The 21855-nt window shown below is 38.6% G+C and overlaps 1 protein-coding gene across 1 annotated transcript in view; it reads right to left on the bottom strand.

Annotated features, from left to right (window-relative positions):
* Positions 1–21855, bottom strand: part of DPY19L1 (dpy-19 like C-mannosyltransferase 1) — a 123161-nt gene that overhangs the window by 52298 nt on the left and 49008 nt on the right. Inside the window, exon 7 of the mRNA XM_072598860.1 lies at positions 21051–21108. Within this exon, the coding sequence (XP_072454961.1) occupies positions 21051–21108 (58 nt within the window). The remainder of the gene's footprint in view (positions 1–21050; positions 21109–21855) is intronic.

Genomic DNA, 21855 nt, shown 5'->3' with positions numbered 1-21855 from the left:
CCTGCCAGGTGATCTTCAGAATCTTCCTAAGACAGTACATGTATATACACCATATATGAGAGAGATGTTTATACATCTGTATCTTCATATCTATACAGAGCAGGATCTATCTATAAGTGGCCTTGGTAGGTTACCAAAGATAACAAGTAGTCCTCAGTCCTGATGAGTCATGGGATGTTCTTTATCACACACAAGCACATGCACGTCTCTGAAAGACAGCAAAATCCTCTTGTTACTGCCACTTCAGGAAATAACTGCCTTGATGGCGAACATGCAGCCTTGACTCTTCACTTCCCCCTCTGACCATGCTGGCTGAGCTGTCACCTGCCAGAATGTGTGGATGGCTCCACATCATCGTGCCCCAAATTTCAGGTAGTCATCTCCCTCTAAGACTGTACTTCTCCCATCTCTTTAGGATAAACCTTATCTTTATTACTTAGCTCCAGGTTTTCTGTGATTCTTCTTTTTCTCTGTGGTCTTGTTTTTCTGCCTTTCCAGGTCCAATTTCTTCTTTCTTTCTTTCTTTTTTTTTTTACTGAAGCCTTTCTATACTTTAACAAAAAGTTCATTTTTCTTAATAGTCTGGAGAATGGAATGTCATCCCTGGTGCTCCTTTACCGATAGATGGATAGATGATAGATAGATAGATAGATTAGACAGACAGCCAGACAGGCAGACATATAGATAGATACACATGACAAGACACAAAAGGAGTTTGATAGGACAGAACATTGAGGAATTAAAGAAAATGGACGTCTTCTACTTGAGTTTGAAATAATCACCTTCACAAATGTAAGAGAAGGGATATGAGACTAGATAATAGTACATCTGAAAAAGATTTGGGCTACAATATCAAAATAAATTTTCCTTTTTTGTGTTCGGATCAGATTACATTTGAATCCCAGCACATAGTTTGGAATGCCACATTTGAGGAGAGACACTGATAATCTAGAAAATGTCCTGAAGAGAGCACTCAGGATGGTGCAGGTAACATGTGAAGAATGGTCAGGGGAGCTGGAGATGATCAACTTAGAAAAGATGGGGGAGTGTAATGAGATTTAAAGATCTTCCCTCACCCATTAGTAGGTCTTAGGTGGAGCCCATTGAGAGAAATTTGATTAGAGAAGGCTAGTATTGTAGGGAGGCCCTTTTATTAATTTCTAATGAGGCACTGGGTCAGGGTCATGATGCCCTATATATATATATATATATATATATGTGGGATGAGACTGGGGAGCTGTTAAGTAATCCAGATGTTGGTGCTTCTCTCTCTAGTAACTATGTATGTATATAACAGTCAGACATGGATCTGTCTGTTGATTTGTGACGTATGTATTGCTTATGGTCAGACTGTTAGAAGCCCTATTTGTTGGTTTCTATTTCTCTGCGTTTATTTTCTCTGTTGGTATATGTAATTAAAGAAGATTGTTGACCCTCCAAAATTGCTTTCCTTTCAGAGAAGCACATCTAAGAACCTGTGCTCGCAGGCCCTCCTCTGTATGCTGGAGTGCTTGTGGCTACAGAGAGAGGAGAGAAAGAAACACACTTTTAGGACCCTGAAGAGCTGTCATGTGGCAGACTGACTAGATTTATTCTTTTTGGTTACACAAGTGAGGAACTAGGAATGCTAGCGGAAAGCTGAAGTAAAGCAGACTTTGGAATACAACAAGGAGATAATTTATCCAAATGAGCATCGTCCATATTTGTCCTGGGCTGCTCCTGAGGGGAGTGGGCTTTGCTCACCAAAGCCTTCAAACAAGAACAGTTCACCACTTATTAAGTACATTAGATTGGAGCCGTGTTTCGGTAACACTGAACTAGACGGCTTTTGACAAGGTCACTTCCAACTGTGAGATTCTAGGAGTCTATAACAGTGAAACCAACAAACATCCCACAGATTCATTCAAGTTTCACTTCTTCGTTACTCAGCCATCCCAAGGAAAGTAATGCTCACAATGAAAGAATAGAAAAAAAATTAATACTAAACAATCAAGTGCTGACCTCCTTTAAATGTGAAAATTAATATGTAATTTCCATTAAAATTGGCCCTCCCCAAACGTGGAACTCAAAATCTTACAAAAGTGAGTGTTGTAAACTAAAAATAAATTAATTAAAAATACATAACAGCCAAGGGCAACACGTGGTTAGAATATATGTTCATCTGTAAAAACACACAGCGAGAGATGGCAGATGATTATGAGTCCTTCACAAAGCAGTAAATGTTAGTGGAAAGAAAAATAAATTTAAGGAAAGCTTCATCAGAGACCCAACTAGACAAAGTCATCCAAGGGCATTTAAGGATGAAACTCTAAGGAAGCCAACAGATGAAAGACAGAAGAGATCTTTAAAGAAGGAAAGCCAGAAAGAGCTATTAGACAAGCTTTGAAAGTTACATGTTGAATTTATTACATACTTAAAAAGAAAAGCAATCTATACATAATACCGATCAAAATCATGTGCAATCCTCTTTTTAGGTCCTACTATATATGTGATAAATATCTATACATATATATGAAAATGCTTGTTTTGGTGTTTAAGTTCAGAATAAAAAACTAAATTCCAGGGCCCTCCCCAAAGCCCTCCTATAACACCTCACTATGGATTCTTAAAAGCCAGCAAGCAAAAGTCCTGGCAGGCTCTGCTCTGCTGGCAAGGCCCCAAATACCCGCTCTGTAACAGATCAAGCCAGCCTACATCTAGAGAGGTTCACCACCAGAAGACTGACCACTCAGTGAGGAATTTTTTGACCAAGGCAATTCATGAAGCAATGAATAATATTAAACAGCCCTCACTCCTTAGTGACCCCCTTTTCTTTCTGAAAAGACTGAGTGGCAGAAAATATCAAGATTCACAATTTTTAAGTCATCTGAAAACATTAACTGAGCTGCTGTTTCTTTAAATGTGAGGTCTTTGTCCAGTGACATATTATGAGATTGCAAGGGTTCTTAACCTGGAGTTTATGAACTTACTTTTTAATAGCTAATAGCTGTATTTCAATCCAATTGGCTTCCTTTGTAATTCCATATATTTTATTTTATGCTTTTAAAAATATTTTGTAAGGGGTCCACAGACCTCACCAGACCACCCATGACCATGACATAAAAAAAAAAAAAAAAGGCTAAGAACCTTTACGGTGTAAGAGTAACCGAATTATACCACTCTTGACTCTCTCACTATAAATGAAACCTAAAGACAGAAAAACATTGCAGTATAAATGCAAGGCTGGCTTCCAGGTCACCCTTAGAGAGACAAATAAGGAAATCAAAGAAATTGGTTGGTCATTCATTCAAATGCACCAAGAAATAAAATTTAATGGTATATTTGGTCAGCTTATGATAAATATTTACAAAAAGACCACCATGAAAATAATTTTAGTTTATGCACCATCTGTTGAAGAGAAAGAGGGAGGGAAAGACCCTCCAAATTACTCCAATACTCAGTAATTTCACTGCACAGGAGGGAACTGGGGAAATGAAGAAAATATAGCTTGGGAGAATAAGTGAAGAGAGGTCAAAGGCAAGGAGAACACAGCCACACAAGCCCCCACGTTTCGTGCCCACACATCAATACTGCATTGAAGGAAAGAGCCAGAAAGTGCTGGACGTGGACATCACTGACCAATAGCCAAAAGCAAAAGTGACTGTCTCTTAACAGACAGTGAGCACCTTGTCACTGGTATGGGAATCGACAAAGATCAAAATGAACTAGAACTAGGAGAATAAAAGGGAGACAAAGATGGGCAATCCTGTGCGGCATTTAAAGCCCTTCCGAATCTAGCTCTCATCTCTCTTTCCAGGCTGATTCCACATCATGCTCCTTCACAAACCCTACATCCTAGCCAAGCCAGCCCATTTGCTGTTTCCCATACCATCTGTTTTCTCCATATTGCCTCTCAAAAGATCTTTTCTGATTCCCCCAACTGTTAGTCATCCTCCCTCATCAAAACCTGTGTATTTACTGTGTGTATGTCCTCTGCGTACTTTTCTGTGAAGGTATCCCCCAGTAGACTATAAGCTCCGTGAGGACAGAGACTGTCTCATATTCATAACCTCAGGGCTTAATAGTGCCAGGCACATAGGAGGCACTTAATAAAGGCTTATTAAGCAAATGCAATTACAATAATTCCAAATTAACCTATTTAAACAAGTTCCTGAACATGAAAATGGAATATGGACAAAATAAGACATCAACTTCAATTTGAATACTTATATATAGAAATTTAACTGATGTAAGCCAATTGTCATAAGGAGACCAAATGAGCCTAAATAGAACGAGTGTCAGATATCCTGTCCCATTTGCTCTCTTCTCTTTTAGGCTATAAGGACGTGGGGCTACCTTGAGATGCCTCCCTGAGAACCAGGTTGGGGAAGGGTAGCTGCCCTCTCTTCTAACCAGCCTTGGAAGTTGTGGCACATGATCAACTCTGTCTCTCTATGTCTTTTTATCTTGAGCTCAGGTAAGGTATTGAGATGGAAGTGTTCATTTGATGTGGGTTTGAGAGATCAAGAAGTCCCAGAAGTCCTGGCAGCAGAGGCTTGTTGGCATTGGGGGTAGTATGGCTGGTGGGAATGGAAGCGAATGGAAGCAACTGCAATAGATACGCTACTTGTTGGAGGAAAACTGTTTCCTTCTACTAAATCAACTGGTCTTTGCCAACCAGCAATAAACACCACAGGCCTAATCTCTGCACCACGGAATCAATAGTATGGCTATGGAGACATATGTGGTCTGCTGTTACAATTTTTAAAGCCTTCTCTCTTTTCTTTGATATGTACATATACTATTCTCATAAAGATTTTATAGACATATAGAATTGAGCAGTTTCTGCACAAAATTAACACAACTAGGAAGAGAAAGAAGTAATCAACTGGGAAAAAGTCTTGGTGCCTAATATTTCTAATAAAGGTCTGATAACCAAGACACAAATGGCAACTAACAAATATTTGAAACCAAAAGCCATTCCCCAAAAGATAAGGGATCAAAGGATATGAAAAGTTCACAGTAGAAGAAATGCAAAGAACGACTCAAATAGTTAATTATAAGAGAAATGCAAAACAAAATAACTGGGAGCTTTCATTTTGCACCAAGTAGATTGGAAAAGAAGAAAAAGACATAGATAATAAATGTTGGAGGACTTGCAGGAAGACTGGAACACTACACAACTGTTTTTTGAATTAGTATAACCATTCCAGAAAGCAATTTGGAATCATGAAAAGAAAGCATCTAAAATGAGATTCCACCGCTGGGCACACGCCCCAAGAAGGCCGCTGACGTAAGGCCCCAGAACACCAAAGCATAAAAGAGGAGAAGCACTTTTTTATAATAGCAAACAACCGGTGGAGGGTAAATTTTCTCAACTGGGGAATGGATAAACAACTTGTGATACATGAACAAAACAGAATGTCATTGAGCTGTGAGAAGTGATGACCATGATGAATATAGAAGAGCATGACAGGAGTTCTGTGTTCTACAAAGTGAAGTAAACAGAACTATGAAAACAACATGACTACGACAAGTTAAGCAAGAAGAACAGTGGATCAAAATGGAATGTTGCAAAATTGTAACAACCAACATTGGCCCCCAAAAAAGAAAGAGGAGAAGTAATCTCTCATTGTCTCTTTCTAGGGGGGGATAGGGGTGGTGGGACCATGCATGTCAACTACTGCATATCAAGTCAGGTTTTTTCAATGTTAGTAGGTTTTGCTGAAATGTTTTCTTCCTTTTTAAATTCTTTCTTATATGGGATGACTTTCTGGGACAGTGAGAGGAAGATACATTGGGAAATGTACATAATATGAAAACAAAAAAAAAACATTAACAGTTTTTAAAAAAAATTATAGAGAAAAGTAGTCCTATGGACATATCCATAATTATTGATATTATCTAGGTTACTTACTCAGTAAGAATTGTTTGTGATATTGTCCAAGACATTAGTATGCCCCTCCCCTTTTCAGATACATTGAGCAATGTTCTCACCATGCCCTCTGAACCGGGCTGTCTCCAGTATGGACCTCACTGGGGCACCTTTGTCTACTGTGGCAGCTCTTTTCATCTTCACTTTTTCTAGGGCCATCTTAGCCTCTCATGCTGCAGTACGGACGGCAATGGGAAGGCCCATATGTGCTGATGACACCATCATCGTTACAAAGGGGAACGTGTTTGTTACAGAAATGTTTAAACAGCTTCTCCATTGTTCAGTGGTTTGTTGTGATGTGCAGACAGCCCAGATAAACAAAGAGCAGGAAGATGAGGACAGGCTAGATAGGATGAAAAAGTAGTATGGGACTGTCCATGGTATCAAGCTGATCTTGAACATGAACGCAGATTTTTAAGGTCAGGTAACACTCCATGGATGCCTATCAAGAATCTGACAATCTAAGTCATTCCCCAATTGATAAATGGTCAAAGGATATGAACAGGCAATTTTCGGAAGAAGAAATTAAAGATATCTATAATCACATGAAAAAATGCTCTAAATCACTGTTGATTAGAGAGATGCAAATGAAAACAACTCTGAGGTACCACATCACACCTATAAGGTTGGCAAACATGACAGAACAAGAAAATGATAAATGCTGGAGAGGATGTGGGAGAGTTGGAACACTAATTCATTGTTGGTGGAGCTGCGAGCGCATCCAACCATTCTGGAGAGCAATTTGGAACTATGCCCAAAGGGCTACAAAAATGTGCATACCCTTTGACCCAGCAATATCGCTACTAGGACTGTATCCCCAAGAGATCATAAAAATGGGAAAGGGTCCCACATGTACAAAAATATTTATAGCAGCACTCTTTGTAGTTGCCAAAAACTGGAAGTCAAGGGAATGTCCATCAATTGGGGAATGGCTGAATAAATTATGGTATATGAATGTAATGGAGTACTATTGTGCCATAAGAAATGATGAACAAGAAGACTTCAGAGAGGCCTGGAAGGACTTATATGATCTGATGCTGAGTGAAAGGAGCAGAACCAGGAGAACTTTGTGCACAGCAACAACCACAGTGTGCGAGAGTTTTTTCTGGTAGACTTGGAATTTTGTAATAACGCAAGAACTTCTTAAAAAAAAAATAAAATCCCAATGGTGGTTCTCTAAGGCAAAATGCCTTCTACGCTCAGAGAAAGAAATATGGAAGTCATTCGCAAAATGTAGCAGATCATGTTTGTGTATGTGTATGTGTTTGTGTATCATGTTTTGATTTGTTATATGATTTCTTCCATTTATTTTAGTCCAACTACATAGCATGACTATAGTGAAAATGTACTCAATAGGAAAGTATATGTAGAACCTATACAGAACTGTATGCAGTCATGGGCAGGGAGGGGGGTAGTGGGGGATAGGTGTGGGGGGATAAAATCTCAATTGTATGGCAGTGATTGTTAAACATTAAAAAATTATTTAAAAAAACAAACAAAAAGAAAAGTAGAAAAGATCTGTAAATTTTAAAAAATAAATTTTTTATTATCACGGAAAAAAAAAAAGAATCTAACAATCTGACAAAAATCCAAGTCATAGATGACCCTAAGGGTGACAGAGGGGCATATGGTGGGCCTAGGTAGGCTGCAGTTTAATACCAACAATGAATTGTGTGCAAGAAGCACAAAATATTTTGTTCAAATTTGGGATCAGAAGTGGGGTGCAGTGGGGAGGGAGAGGGGGGAGATGAGGGGAGGGGTCAATCATGTAAAGAATGAAGGACAAGACATCAGTGTGCCAATGGCACTCATTCACATGGTGTCAAAGACCTAGTGGAAGCTGCATTGAATGCTAGAGGGACCTCTTTACAGAGACTTTATGGACATGAGCTATACCAGATGAGAAGACATAGATAGGCTGCAATCTACAAGTGGAAAATCATAAACTGAAGCATTGTTTGATCCGGGGTTAAGTCCACAAGAGAAACAAGGGTTGGGTTGAAGCCACTTTGCATCATGAAGCACAGAGATTTTAGATCAGGGCTATATGTCTTGGGAGAAGGTGAAGGGGGATACCATTTTGCCATTTTTAAAAAATATCTAAAGTTTTCCTGCTCTTTTTATATCTCCAAAGCAACCTCCAATGGTCTTATTCATCCAATCTTCTATTTTGTTTTTTTTCCACTTCATCCACCTAAAGTATCAGGTAGCTAACAAAGTAACCCTCTAGACCAAAAGTGTCAAATTTAAACAGCAATTATTCCATACTGACTTAGAAAACCACAAACTGACATTATCTATGTTGCATTATATAATTAGTTATTTTGTTCAGCATTTTGATTGGGCTGAACTGAGGAGTTTTGCTCTATGAAGGAAATGATACAGTACTTTCAATGATCCAAGCTGATCCCACATATGTGAAACCATCTTTAACATCAGATGATGCTCCATGGATGCCTGTCAAGAAACTTTACAATCTGAAAAATATCAAAGTGTAGGCAGCAGGTTTAACACCTCTGTTCTAGACCAAGGGTTCTTTACCATTTTTATATTATGAGAGTCTGGTAAAGCCTATGGACCCTTCCTCAAAATATCTTTAAATATATCAAGGAAAATACATATAAAATTCCAAGAAAAATCAATTATACTGAAATATAACTATAAAAATAGTTTTGTATTTTTATAAAATATAGCTTATAAAAATATATTTTTATAAAATAAAACTATTTTTTTTAAAAAAACAAATGGACCCAGTAATAAAAGGATAAAATCCAAACTCTTTAGCTTAATGTTCAAGCCTCTTTACAAGAACCTTTGCCCTAGACCTAGAAAAAGTGAAGAAGCAAAGAGCAGTCACTTTAGACAAAGATGCCCTGGTGAGGTCTATGCTGGAGACAACCCAGTTCAGAGGGCATGGTGGGACACTGCTCAGTATGTCTAAAAAGAGGGGGAGGGCATACTAATGGCTTGGATAATATCACAAACTTAATTCTTCCTGAATAAGTAACCCAGAGAATATCAATAATTATGGATGTGTCCATAGGACTACTTTTTCCTATAAATTTTTAAAAATAACTATTCATATTTTTTTGTTTTCATATTACGTACATTTCCCAACGTATCTCTTCTTCTCACAAACAGAAATGAGGCCCACAAAACGTACTTAAAGAATCCCTGGGCTGAGTACTGACTCAGTAAAACAGACCTCCATTCTACTGGATTTTTATTCACTTTGTTTAATACTCCTCAATTGCATTTTAATCAAGAGTGCTGCCGCTGCAATGTGCTCATCTGGCCTTTCTGCTCCAGACAAATTATTAAGCTGTTGTTCTACAATGCCCGAAATCAGACCTGGAAACCGGCATTTATCTACTTGTTAGCTGTCGGACCTCCCCTTTGATACTCTAGTGAGTCACCGATCCAAGTGATGTAGGTATTCTCCTCCAACAGCCCAGATCAAAACCCATATATGCCTTCCCATTTTGTTTGATTCTTGTCTACGTCCTTAAAGAGATCTCACAGACTATCCAGCCAACAGAACAGTAGCTTCTTTCTAGGTCTTTTTATATTTCATGGCTAAGAGTGCAACATTCAGACGACCAATTTTTATCCTCCTCACTATACAGCTGGCTCCCTTCCTTTTCTGACTATACTTTTCCTCATAATCAGAAATATTCACACCTACTTGCCTTCACCATCAGTCTCCAATTTCTCCTTCAGTCACTGGTAACCGTGATTCTTCGGAAATTATGGTGTTCTAGTGCTTGTAGTAAAACAACAATATGGCCAAGGAACTATCTGTCTGAACATCTAACGGTCCCCAGTTTTCTTTTTTCTTAGGGAAGAATTAACTACCTATAATCCAAATCAGTTTTTCAAAGAGCCTTCTGCCCACATGCCAACTTCCTATAAGCTTTTATTCTATTATTTAATAAACTGTGTAGAAAAAAGGTGAAATATTTTACATGTCTCTCAAGACTTATACCTAGAACAACCTAAAACTTTATACAGCCTTAATTTTCAATTTACATGTTAAAATCTTAACATTGATATTACAAACATATTTTTAGTCAATGGAAAATTACCTCAATAGTTTTTTCACTTTAGTTTTTAAAAATTTTATACATTCCTCCTGACAGTAGACGCTTGTCAATGTGCATCTCCAAAAACATACTCAACACAGATTTGCTCTGCAACTTAAAGAAAACCCTCTAGTAAAGTGATTGTGACTTTATTGTTATCAAAGCTCCCACCAGAATGATTGTCCACCTCACATTCAGGTGTTAGAGCTTAAAAAGAAAGGCTATGTGCTTCAACTTTATAATAGTGTTGGCCATTTTACTGGGCCTGCGCTCTGTCCCTTATTAGTTTTATCTCCATTCATGTCACTGTAACATAAAGAAGATATAAAGACGTATGTCTATGTAAAGAGAAGTGACATAAGGCACCACAGGGATGGTTCTTTGGCCTCTGCTTTCTTCACTCTGTCGCTTCATATAAGTCTTCACATTTATCTGAATTTTTCACTTAGCTTATTCCTTCGATTCACCTCAATAATTAAAGGCATTTCTGCTTGTGACAGAAATGAGACAAAGAAATGAATCCACTCACTCCTCACTGCTTTTACTGACAGTATGCATGGTGATTTTCACTTAAAATGGCTGTTGTCAGGGCCTCCTACAATCTGCTAATGTACCGTCCACAACAAGCTATTGCATCTGACTGGTCAGAATTGTCTCTGCTCTGAGGGTAACTTTTTAACCCTAAATTCATGCTGGGATATGGGCATCTGTCTTCCAAGAAAAGCCTCTGAGTAGGCCAACGAGCTTATTTTCAGGACAGCAGATGTGCAGCATGCAGACACAGACGCCTGCAGCAGGCAGTTTGGGTACCTAAAATTTGCTCTACTCCAGTCCTTTCTTACTGGAAAAAGTCCACCACTGGTTGCCAAAGACAGCATACAGAATGTGCGTGGGGGCATCCTCAGGCTGCCACTAAGCAATGCTCTATGAGCTACAGTGGGATGGGCTTGCTGTTTTACGCCTTCTGCCCTCTGGATAGATTCTCATCTGCCACTGCATCATCTGATAAACTCTTAGGATTAAGTGATATCAGTGCTAGATTTCACTTCTAAATCACACTGGAATCTTGGCTACACAGACAGTTCTCACTTTACATAAGTGGACTGCAAGGGAGCAGCATGTCTGCCGAGGGAAGGAGCCGGCACACAGTGCAAGGATATACGGGACCAGAGACAGAGAAGCAAGAGCAAAGGAGGAACATTCGGGAGCTGGGGCTAGCCCTGTGGGTGCCTGGCCAGAGATGACAGGAAGAACATGCAGGGGGCAGACAGGGACACAGACAGGAAAGAATGGATGACAAGCAGGAGCTGGGGATGGATATTCAGTGCCCAAGCATGGCTGCCCAGCCAAACACACAGCCAGGTGAGCAAAGCAGAGCAAGAATCTCTTCTCCCTACTTTGAAGGAGAAGCCATGCCCACAATCTGGCAATGCCAATGGCAAGGCAGTCTTCATGTGGAGGGCTTTTGTTAGTTTTTGTTGTTGTTAGAGGGGTGGGAGGCCCCAGAGCAAGAGCCAAGGGGCAGGAGCAGAGAGAGCACAGTACTGTGCAATATAGTTATCAGAGGTGTTTGGGGGGAATGTAGATTTCTCTACATAAACTAGAATTTGCATAATTCAAATTTAGGTAACACAAGGATTCTCTGTATGTAATTTATCTACTGTAATTTTAAACATAAAGGCCATCTTTTTTTTTTTTTAAACTTAAACTTAAACCAAAAGAGTACAAAAAGAAGGTTCTGTAGGGAACCGTTAAACTCCTTTCTACATTGCTTTAAGAAAAAGTGGGGATTCGTTTTGCTTGACTACACTCATTTATAACAAGCATTTTGGTTTTTTTTTAATACTTTGTTAATTGTGGGAGTGGGGAGATAAAGAAAGGTAATAATGATGCCAAAAACATCTTTCTCTTTTTTTAATGCAGAGAACATTAGCTAATTTGTAATGATGGACAGACAAGCAGGGCAGTCTTGAAACTAATCTGTAGAATTTCTCATATATAACGACCACCTTCTTCAAGGATAAAAATCTGCCCACATTCTATAAAGACTCCATGAAAAGAAACCTACGCTGCATTATAGACCTCATGCATTCCCAGGAAGTCACTCAGACTTATCCTATTCTAGAGATGAATGTCCTGGATCATTTGTGAGGGCAGACACAGACTCCTCCTTCATGCCTGTATCCAAGGTTTCAGCAGCATTCCCATGAGTGGTCATGTTAAAGAAGTTGTACTGGACCTATTACTGAACACTGTGTCCCAACTAGAAGAGGATTCTAATGAGGTGCTATTAGCATTAACTAACCAGTGTTTATGTACAGATAAAAACCCAAATCATGAAATAATGCCCCAAATGATGTCTATACTATAAAGGCAGCATCCAATTTTTCATGATGCGTTGTTCTTCCTTTGCCTCAGAACCTCAGACCAATTATGCCAACTCTCAGTAGCAGGAATCCATACTAGGAGTCTCTAAGAGCACAATGACAATGAAAACAAAGGAAAATACTCCATAAGCTGTCAGAGAAAGACTCTGTACCCTCCTTAAGGAGACAATGATAATGCCATCTGTGAAATCCTATTTCCCTACCTGAGAATTCCATGTGCTGAGGAGTTTGGAGAGATTAGTGGGGAATCAGGAGATCAGGATTCTCCTCCCTGTGCAGGGGCTGGAGCCTCAATTGTCTGCATCTGCAAAGTGGGGATAGTAGTATTTACCACCTACCTGCCACACAACAATGATATCAGGGTTAAGGAGATCATGTTTAAAGTGTTCAGAGTCTCTCTGGGGAGTCCATGCAGAGGGATAAACTACATAAACAAAGGCTTCTAATGTTCACTTCCTCAGCATAAGGAACGCCTGGACTATGAAGTCCCTCCAATCATGGGAATCCAAAGCAGGTAACAATTTAAGAGATAAGTTCTAGGGAGTGGCGTTCAGCACTAAGTTAGTGACTTAAGGCTAAGTCATTGACTACCCCCATTCAGCTAAGGGTCCCGGGTAGGCTGGGAATCCAATTTTGTTGCACCCCAAGTCCTGTACGTTACCAACTACACCATGGTGATTTTACACCACAAAAAGACTACTAAACATTTTACAGTATGCAAATGTCTATTTTAATATCCCAATTTCAAATGTTCATAACTTCTAGGGAATGAACTTTCCCATGTTCAATCTCAAATAAAGAGGCTCTTCTTCTGTAGTTAAGACATGTGCATATTAAGCTAAGTATGCCCTTGAATATTACGCCCTTAAATATTCTTGAATTTTATATAAAAGAGCAAAATAAGTCTGTATCCTTCCTATTCTATAAACTTCACAAGAGTCTAAAGTTCAAAAAAGAAGTACCTCTAACAAGCATCTTGTAACACTTTAGAAGGTTCAACCTTTGTTTCCTCTATCGTAACATAGGGACAGTCAGTTATTTCTTAAGAAGACTATTTGTTACAAAGTTGCTGCTATTCTCATGTAAAGTTGAAATATAACAGAAGTGAAAAATGTTAAATGAAAACATATATGCAATACATAAGTTAGTTTTAAAATCAAATCTGCAACTTAAACACTAGTGGCTTTTACCCTGTACAGCTAAACATTGGGATTATGTTACTAAAGATGTTAGAATTAATTTGGTCATTTCACATTACACCTTTCTAGATCCATTTCATCAGGGCATATTTTTCATGCAAAAAAATGAATAATTTTAAAAATAAAAAATATTTAAATTCATCAGCTACTATCATGAATTACAGATTTACCCAACACACACAGCACGCTGAATAAAAATACAAGAAAGCGAGCAATCCTCAGCTCACAACTGAGTCTCGTTTTATACCAAATAAATCATTCATTCATTCATTCATTCAGAATCACAGAGCTCTTCTAGGGAACCTCAGCAGCAATTAGTAATCGCTCACATCTAGGACAAGAAGATTATTTCTTTAGGAAACGTCACCGATCACTTTGCTAGAGTGGAACTCTTGATAAGAATCACAAGGAAACAAAACCAAGAAATGAAGAAGTATCTAAAAAGTTTCTGAAAACAAATGCAAAAGTACATTCTTAGGAAGAGTTAATAGTTAATTTTTTTATCATTAGTTTATCTGATATTATATCTTCTATTCTCAAATTACTTTCCATATCATTGCACAAAATGTCAGTTTTGTTTAAATATCTGTAATGATTACAAAAATTGTCATTAGGGAATGGACACAATCCATTTGATTTTCTCAGTTCAGCTAAAATGTATCTCAATGTTTTATTGCATCTTTTGGGGAGGGGACAAAAGAATGACAGAATGATCTTATAGTCAGATCTTATATTAATACATCTAACTATACTGCTATGTAATGAACAGATTTGGGAAAAACACAGACATTACATGATATTAAAAACGATGACAGCAAAAGCCCAGACTATAAGCCAGTAGCTCTTGGCACACACACAGATGGCCCAGACCACCTTCTTTGGCGTATGACTCTCTCACTACCACTTGGCTGCTGAGGCTTAAGGATTTCTGCTGCATATCACTATTACTGTCCACATTCACCAATCAGAAATCTGGGACATTTTTTCCCTAGCTTCTCACTATTTCATCCTATTCCAATGGATAATTCTCCCCTAAAACATTGCTTCCATGAAATTATAACAACTGGGCCCCTGATCTTGGTACAGCAGAACTCACTAAATGAAAAAAAAAAAACCAAAAAACGGGTGCGTATGCTCTCATTCTCTCTCTGTCTCTCTGCTATGAACTCAGTTCTCATCACTGTATGACAGCCCCCAAAATAAGATGAACTAAATGTTAACATGTAAGAGGAGGCAGGTTGCCCAGGTACAGTGCTTGTTCCAGAATAGGTCACTGATGTAAATGCCAGATCAGAAAAAAGGAAGGAAAAAATGCTGTGATGTTGGGAACCACTTGAGATGAAGAAAAGGGCGAAACCTAGTCTGCCCTCAGAGTGTTCACCATCCACTGGGGGAGCACAACATGGAAACAACTATGTACAGATAAGATCTTGGCAGAAAATCTGAAGGCACTAACCATCAGGAAGACTGAGAAAGGTGGGATTTGGGCTGTGACTGGAAGGAAGCCAGGGGCATGGCAATGAGGAGAAAGAGAATTCCAGACAAGTGAGACACCCAGAGAAAATGGCCAGAAGCCAGTGCTAACTACACGTGATCCCTGGCTGTGGCTGGCTTACACCACAAAAAGACTACTAAGCATTTTATAGTATGCAAATGTCTATTTGCAAGCAGCAAGCACACACCAGTGAGTGTGGTGAGTAGTGGTGTGGGAGCAAGAACATTTTTGGAAAAGTGCTGCTGGGGGCCCTAAATGTGGCTTTGGGGAAGAGAGGAATCCCTGAGGTTGAAACCATGGACAGAATTCAGAAAATAACAGGAAGGAGGACCTGAGGCTTCGGGTAACAGTACCCACAACTCGGGATTAAAATCTAATTATAATAATAAGCTACTTAAAACAAAATAAAAATGAAAAGGAGCAAACAAATGACAAAGAATTTGTCCATAGACAGCTACTTTGGTGTAAAAGAATATTTGGATTCATATTCAGAGGAAGATAATGAGATTAAAAGAAACCACTCTAACTCCCAAAAAAAAAACATCCCATGGTCACAAGCCCAAAAAGAATTCTTGGAAGAACTTAAAAAGGAATTCAAAAATAAAGTAGTTCAAGGAAAAATTAGGGGGGAGAAAGCAATCCAAAAAAATGATGGAAGGAAAATTAACCAATTGGAAAAAGAGATAAAAATTCTTAAGGAAGAAAATGATTCCCTGAAAACTAGACTTGGGCAAGAGGAACTGGATGATGTCATAAGACACCAAGAAATAATAATACTAGAAAAAATAGAAGAGAATCTGAAACATCTCATTAGAAAAACAACTGATCTGGAGAACACATCAAGGAGAGACAATGTAAGAAGTCAGGCAACCTGAAAGCTATAACTAAAAAATAACATGGATACATTATTACAAGAAATTGAGGAAAATTGACCTGTAATTCTAGAAGAAGAGGGTAAAGTAGAAATAGAAAATAGAAAAATACCTACCATTTACTACCTAAAAGAGATCACAGGAGGAAAACTCACAGGAATTTCATAGTCAAGTTTCAAAAATCCCAAGTTAAAGAGAAAATATTGCAAGGAACAAGAAAAAAAATTTTAATACTTCAGAAATATAGCCAGAATTTCACAAGACCTACAAGCTTCTACTCTAAAAGACCATAAGTCTTGTAACATTATATTTTAATGAGCAAAAGAGCTGGGGCTGCATCCAAGAATAATTTATCCAGCAAAGTTGAATATAATTCTGAATGAAAAAAAGGGCAGTTGACAAACTGAAAAACTTTCAGGTGTTTGTAGCAAACAGATCAGAACTCAATGGAAAACTCAATATAAAAGATACAGAAAAAATATAAAGAATACATGAAAGACTAATTATAAGGCACTCATTAAGGTCAAACTGTCTACTTATTTTATACATACATATGTATATGTACATATATATGCATATATATATGAAAATGTTATGAGTATTTTTAAAACTATCATCATTATTAAGGTAGTTTGAAAAATAAGTTTGGGGCTGAGTTATATATGATGAGGTGATCCTCTAAAACAAAATTGGGTAGGAAAAGGTAAAAGGGAACAATTAGATTATAAAAATGGGATATGAAAGGAAGAAGTAATACAGAGGAAGCAGGTGAGAGTGGATGGCTGGTAATGTTGGAACCTTACTCTCATCTGGGTTGAAGAGGAAACAAAAATGTGTACACTGGGAAAGGTAGAAGTCTTCCGAATATGTAGAGAAATGAGAAAGCTAGGGGACAGGGGAGGGGAGTGACTTTTAGAGGGGTCTGTAGTTAGGATTTGGGAGGGTAGAGGGAGAGGATGAGAGAGGGACTTTTGGAGGGGTGTGTGAATTGAGACTGGGGGTGTAGGAAGGGAGACTTTTGGAAGGGTGGGTGGGATGGGGAGTGGGGAGGAAAGATAAGGTAAAAGGGGTAAGGCGAAAGAGAGGATGAGAAAAAAAATACTGAGTAAACATAAGATGGAAGGAAATTCCCAATTAGTAATTATAACTTTGAATGTGAATGGAATATTTATAGCAGCTTTCTCTGCCGTGGGCAAAGAACTGGAAATCGCAGGAATCCCTGTCAATTGGGGAAGGGCTGTACAGGCTGTGCTTATGGTTGTGATGGAATGCTACTGTGCTACAAGAAATCATGAGCTCAATGATCTTAGAGAGGCATGGAAAGACTTTCAAGAAATGGGGAAGGGAGAAGTGAGCAGAACCCGGAGAACACTGTATACAGTAACAGCAATATTGCTTTAAGAATGACTTTGAGTGAATAAGTCATTTTGACTGTTTATAAATACACAAATTAAAAATAAAGGACATATGAAGAAAGATACTATCTGCATCCAGAGAAAGAGCTAACAAATAGAAGTATGTATAAATTAATTTCACATATATATGCTTTTTTGTGTCTAATGAAGCAATCTGCAGGCTGGGGTGGGAGGGAAGGGAGAAAAAAAGGAAGGAAAAGAAGAAATTTATATGATAAGCTTAATAGATATTTAGAAGGAATAACAAGTTGTACGTAATAGATTTGTAGTTTCACATGCAATTAACTTTTTTTATTATACTGTTATGGAAATGCTTGTTTTATTTCATAAGTTAAAAATAAAATAATATCTTTTTTTAAAAAATGCCCAGAGTGGGGAGATGGAATAACAAAGAGGCCAGTGTCACTGAATCCGAGAGAATGTGGAGGAGCCAGGTCTATATTTGATCCTAGGCCACAGGAAGTCACTGGAACGCTCAAAGGCCATGTTTGAAGGTCGTAAACTCCCTTAGGTCTTATTCAGATAAAAAGCTTTAAATATGGACCTGACAAAAGACTGTCTTTCATCTAAGCACCTTCCCACCTAAGTGGGAAGTTCTGTTCCCCAGAATATAGATCATCAAATGATGAATAGAAATTATCCAGACCATCCTTCTGAAGGGACAGTAGTATTAATGAACTAGGAGATAACTAGAGGGTGATAGAAGTCTCTATTGCTAGATTCAATGCCCACCCCAACAGCATCACAAATTCTTATAAAGGTGAAATCCATTTCTGCAGGGGAGTCTTGTTTTAGCTACCCATACAACTGCCTGCAAGTCTACATGTGTGAATCATACAAGTATGTAAAGAATCACTTTTATTAATTTACAAAAGGCATAAAAAGACTTTCTCTACTTCCAACGCTTCAGCATCATGTAGAGGATATCCTAGCTCTTCCAAGATAACAGCAGTGAAACCCAACACATGCTGGGAGGCTCTATCTAATTTGTGAAAACCAACCTAGCCAATGTGGATAGGTTCACTGTGAGAAGGCTGCCCAGTAGGGGATGCATTTGGCTGGTCAGATCAATTCATCAAACGATTTACAAAGGTGTGGACATGTGGATCATCCCTTGGTGGAGGGAGCACCTACACTAACAAAATCATACATCCTTGAAGTACTAAAGTATAAAAGGCCAAAGAGGTTAGACAAAAATTTCACCTGCATTTTCTTTCTCTAAAACAAAACAACGAACTGAATGCAACCAAATTAAAAACCTCAATGTTTTGAAATCTACAGATTTTCACTGGCTCAGTTCTTTCCCTAACCAACCAGGTGACCCTGAGTAAGTAACTCTCCCTCTCTTGACCTCCATGTAAAACTGGGGAAGGGAACTTCCAAGATTCTTTTGCCTCTAACATTACAGGAATCCTATATGAAATACTGAATTAATATTAGCTTAATGAAGAGAACTTACCCATATTTTTACTGATTTTTTTCCTGAATAAATGAAACTATTACTTTCAGAAAGTATCACCACCTTTCTAAACTCTGAAAACTTAGTATACTGAAGAGAAAATCTGTAATTTTCAGAATTACAAATCTGAATTCACAAACAAATTTATTTTTATTTAGGAAAATAGGAAGAGAGACTTAAAGCTACAAGGAAACTCAGAAGTCATCTGGTCCAATTCAATGATTTTTTAGATGAAGAATCAGAGACACAGAGAGAGAAAAATGACTTGCCCAAGGTCACACCAGTAGTAAGTGGAAGAGCTGAGATTTGAACCCAAAGTCTCTGATTCCCCTTTAAGGAAATATTGCATATTTTCTCTAATTTCATTTATTCATTCAAGAGCTACTGAGTAATTAGTATATACAAGAGACTCTGTCAGGGACACAAAGACACATAAAACCTACAACATGCTTAAAAGAATCTATAGCCTGAGAGAAGATATGAAGACAAATAACCAGAAGATGAGACAATCTAAGAATGAGATCAACAAAATGTCAGGTTATCCTAAGAGGTGGGAGATCACGTCAATAGGATCGTGGGACCAAAAGTCTAAGAAGGCCAAACGGATCTAGTCTGTGCCACTTACTTACCTAACGAGGATAATGAGGGATCATCTTGATTTCTGTGAAAATATGGTAAGACAAGACAGCGTTTCCACAGAAATAAAGTATACACCAACCGCAGGAAGAAAAACGCGTATTACCCATAAAGGGCTGTGCATTGTCCTATCACATCTACACAATCTAATCAGTCGTAGTTTTAAGGTTTAAAAACTATAGGAGGATTTCACAAGGATCCATTATTTGTTAACCAATCAATCAACAAACATTTATTAAGTACTACTGTGTGCTTAATACCTAATATGAGAACATTCCAGGCATAGGGGACAGCCCGGAGAGAATGCCTGGAGGGGAGAGATGAAGTATCTCTTTTGTGGAACAATCAAGCAGCCAGTGTCACTGGATCTACCTGGAATGCTGTGTAGCAGACTGTATATTTGATCCTTGAAGATACAGAGAGGTACTGGAATTTACTGAATGGGGGGAGGAACATCAGACATGGTCAGACCTGCACTTTATTGGTTGAATGGAGAAGAGAACGGAGTGGGGAGACCTGAGGTAGGCAGAGCCACCAGGCAGGCTACTGCAATAGTCCAGGTATCAGCGCCTGTACCAGAGAGAGGGCAGCATCAGAGAAAAGGAGGAGATATATTAGTGAGATGGTGTAAAAGGGAAGTCCACAAGCCTTGGCAATAGATTAGATGTGGGAGAAAAGAGATTCAAAGGGGCAGAGGATGGCTGCTGGGTTTTGAGCCTGAGGGACTGGGAGGAAGGTGGTCCCTTCAACAGTGATAGGAAATGGGGGGAGGGGGAGACTTCAGGAGAAAGATCATGACTTCTGCTTTACACAGGCTGAGTTTCAGACATCTACTGGACATGAAGTTTTAGATGTCTGAGACAGCTGAGATGTGAGACCAGAGGTCAGCAGAGGCTGGAGCATCATCAGCACGGAGACAGTAATTAAATCCATGGGAGATGATGACATCGCCAAGTCAAGTAACGTAGAAGAGGAAAAAAGGGCCTACGAAGAAGCCCGAGGGACACTTCCAGTTAGAGAGTGGGCACTGGATGAGGCTCATGCAAAGGAAACTGAGAAGGGGCCATCAGAGAGGTAGGAGGAGAACCAGGTGAGTCATGTCCCAAAAACCCAGCGAGAAGAGAGGGTCAACAGTGCCAAAGGCTGCAGAGAGGTCAAGGAAAAGGAGGAATGAGTGAAGGCCACTGGATCTGGGGACTAAGAGATCACTGGTAAATGAAGACAGAGCCATTGGAGTGGAATGCAAGGGGTTAAGAGAGTGAGAAGAGAAAAAGTGGAGGCACCTCTTGCAGATGGCCTTTTCAAAAAGTTTAGACAAAAAGGGCACAAGAGACAAAGGATGACAAGTTAAATAAAAATACTGGAAGAACTGCTAACCATAACAAAATACTTAATAGTCATTAATTGTCATTAATAGTCATTAATAGTCATAAAGTTATCAAGTAATTCATAGAGGCAATTATAATTTAAATATGATATATATATATAAATTTAAAGTTTATTCCACATACTAAATTATATGTTACGAATGTACTCTTTATTAAAGAAAATTATCTCCCAGTTTCTAGAAACTCATTTCCAGAACACTTACCTCTCCATGGTTGAAAAAGAAGCCGAGTACTGTAACGAGGCCTCCTAGTCGGCTCCCACTGTGAAAAGAAGATGAATGCATGTCAATGTAATTCAAGTACAACATGAATAGAGATCAAAAGTTTTTAAACTAACTTGTTTTCAGTTTTCAACAATCACTTCCGTAAATCTTAAATTTTCTCCCCCTCCCTACCTCCTCCCTCCCTGAGATGGCACGCAATCTTATATGGGTTCTACACATACATTATTATAAGTATACACATTTTCACATTAGTCATGTTGCACAGAAGAATTAAAACAAATGGGAGAAACTATGAGAAAAAACAAAACAAAACAAAACACAAGAGAAAATACTCTGCTTCATTCTGCTTTCCAATTCCATAGTTCTTTGGATGTGGAAGGCATTTTGCCTCAAGAATCCTTTGGGAATGTTTTAAGTCCTTGCCTTGTTGTGAAGGGCTGAGTCTACCAAAAACAGTCCTCGCACACTGTGGCTGTTACTGGGTATCATGTTCTCCTGGCTCTGCTCCTTTCACTCTGCATCAGTTCATATAAGTCTTTCCAGGTCTCTCTGAAGTCTTCCTGTTCATCGTTTTTCATAGCACAATAGTATTCCATTACATTCATATACCACAACTTGTTCAGCCATTCCCCAATTGATGGGCATCCTTCGATTTCCAGTTCTTGGAAAGAGTGCTGTTATAAATATTTTTATACAAGTGGGACCTTTTCTCTTTTCTATGATCTCTTTGGGATATAGCTCTAGAAAAAATATTGCTGGGTCAAAGGGTATGCACATTTTTGCA

This window comes from Notamacropus eugenii, chromosome 3, assembly GCF_028372415.1.
Source record: "Notamacropus eugenii isolate mMacEug1 chromosome 3, mMacEug1.pri_v2, whole genome shotgun sequence".
Classification (NCBI taxonomy): Eukaryota; Metazoa; Chordata; class Mammalia; order Diprotodontia; family Macropodidae; genus Notamacropus; species Notamacropus eugenii.
This window is presented reverse-complemented; position numbering and strand designations above follow the sequence as displayed.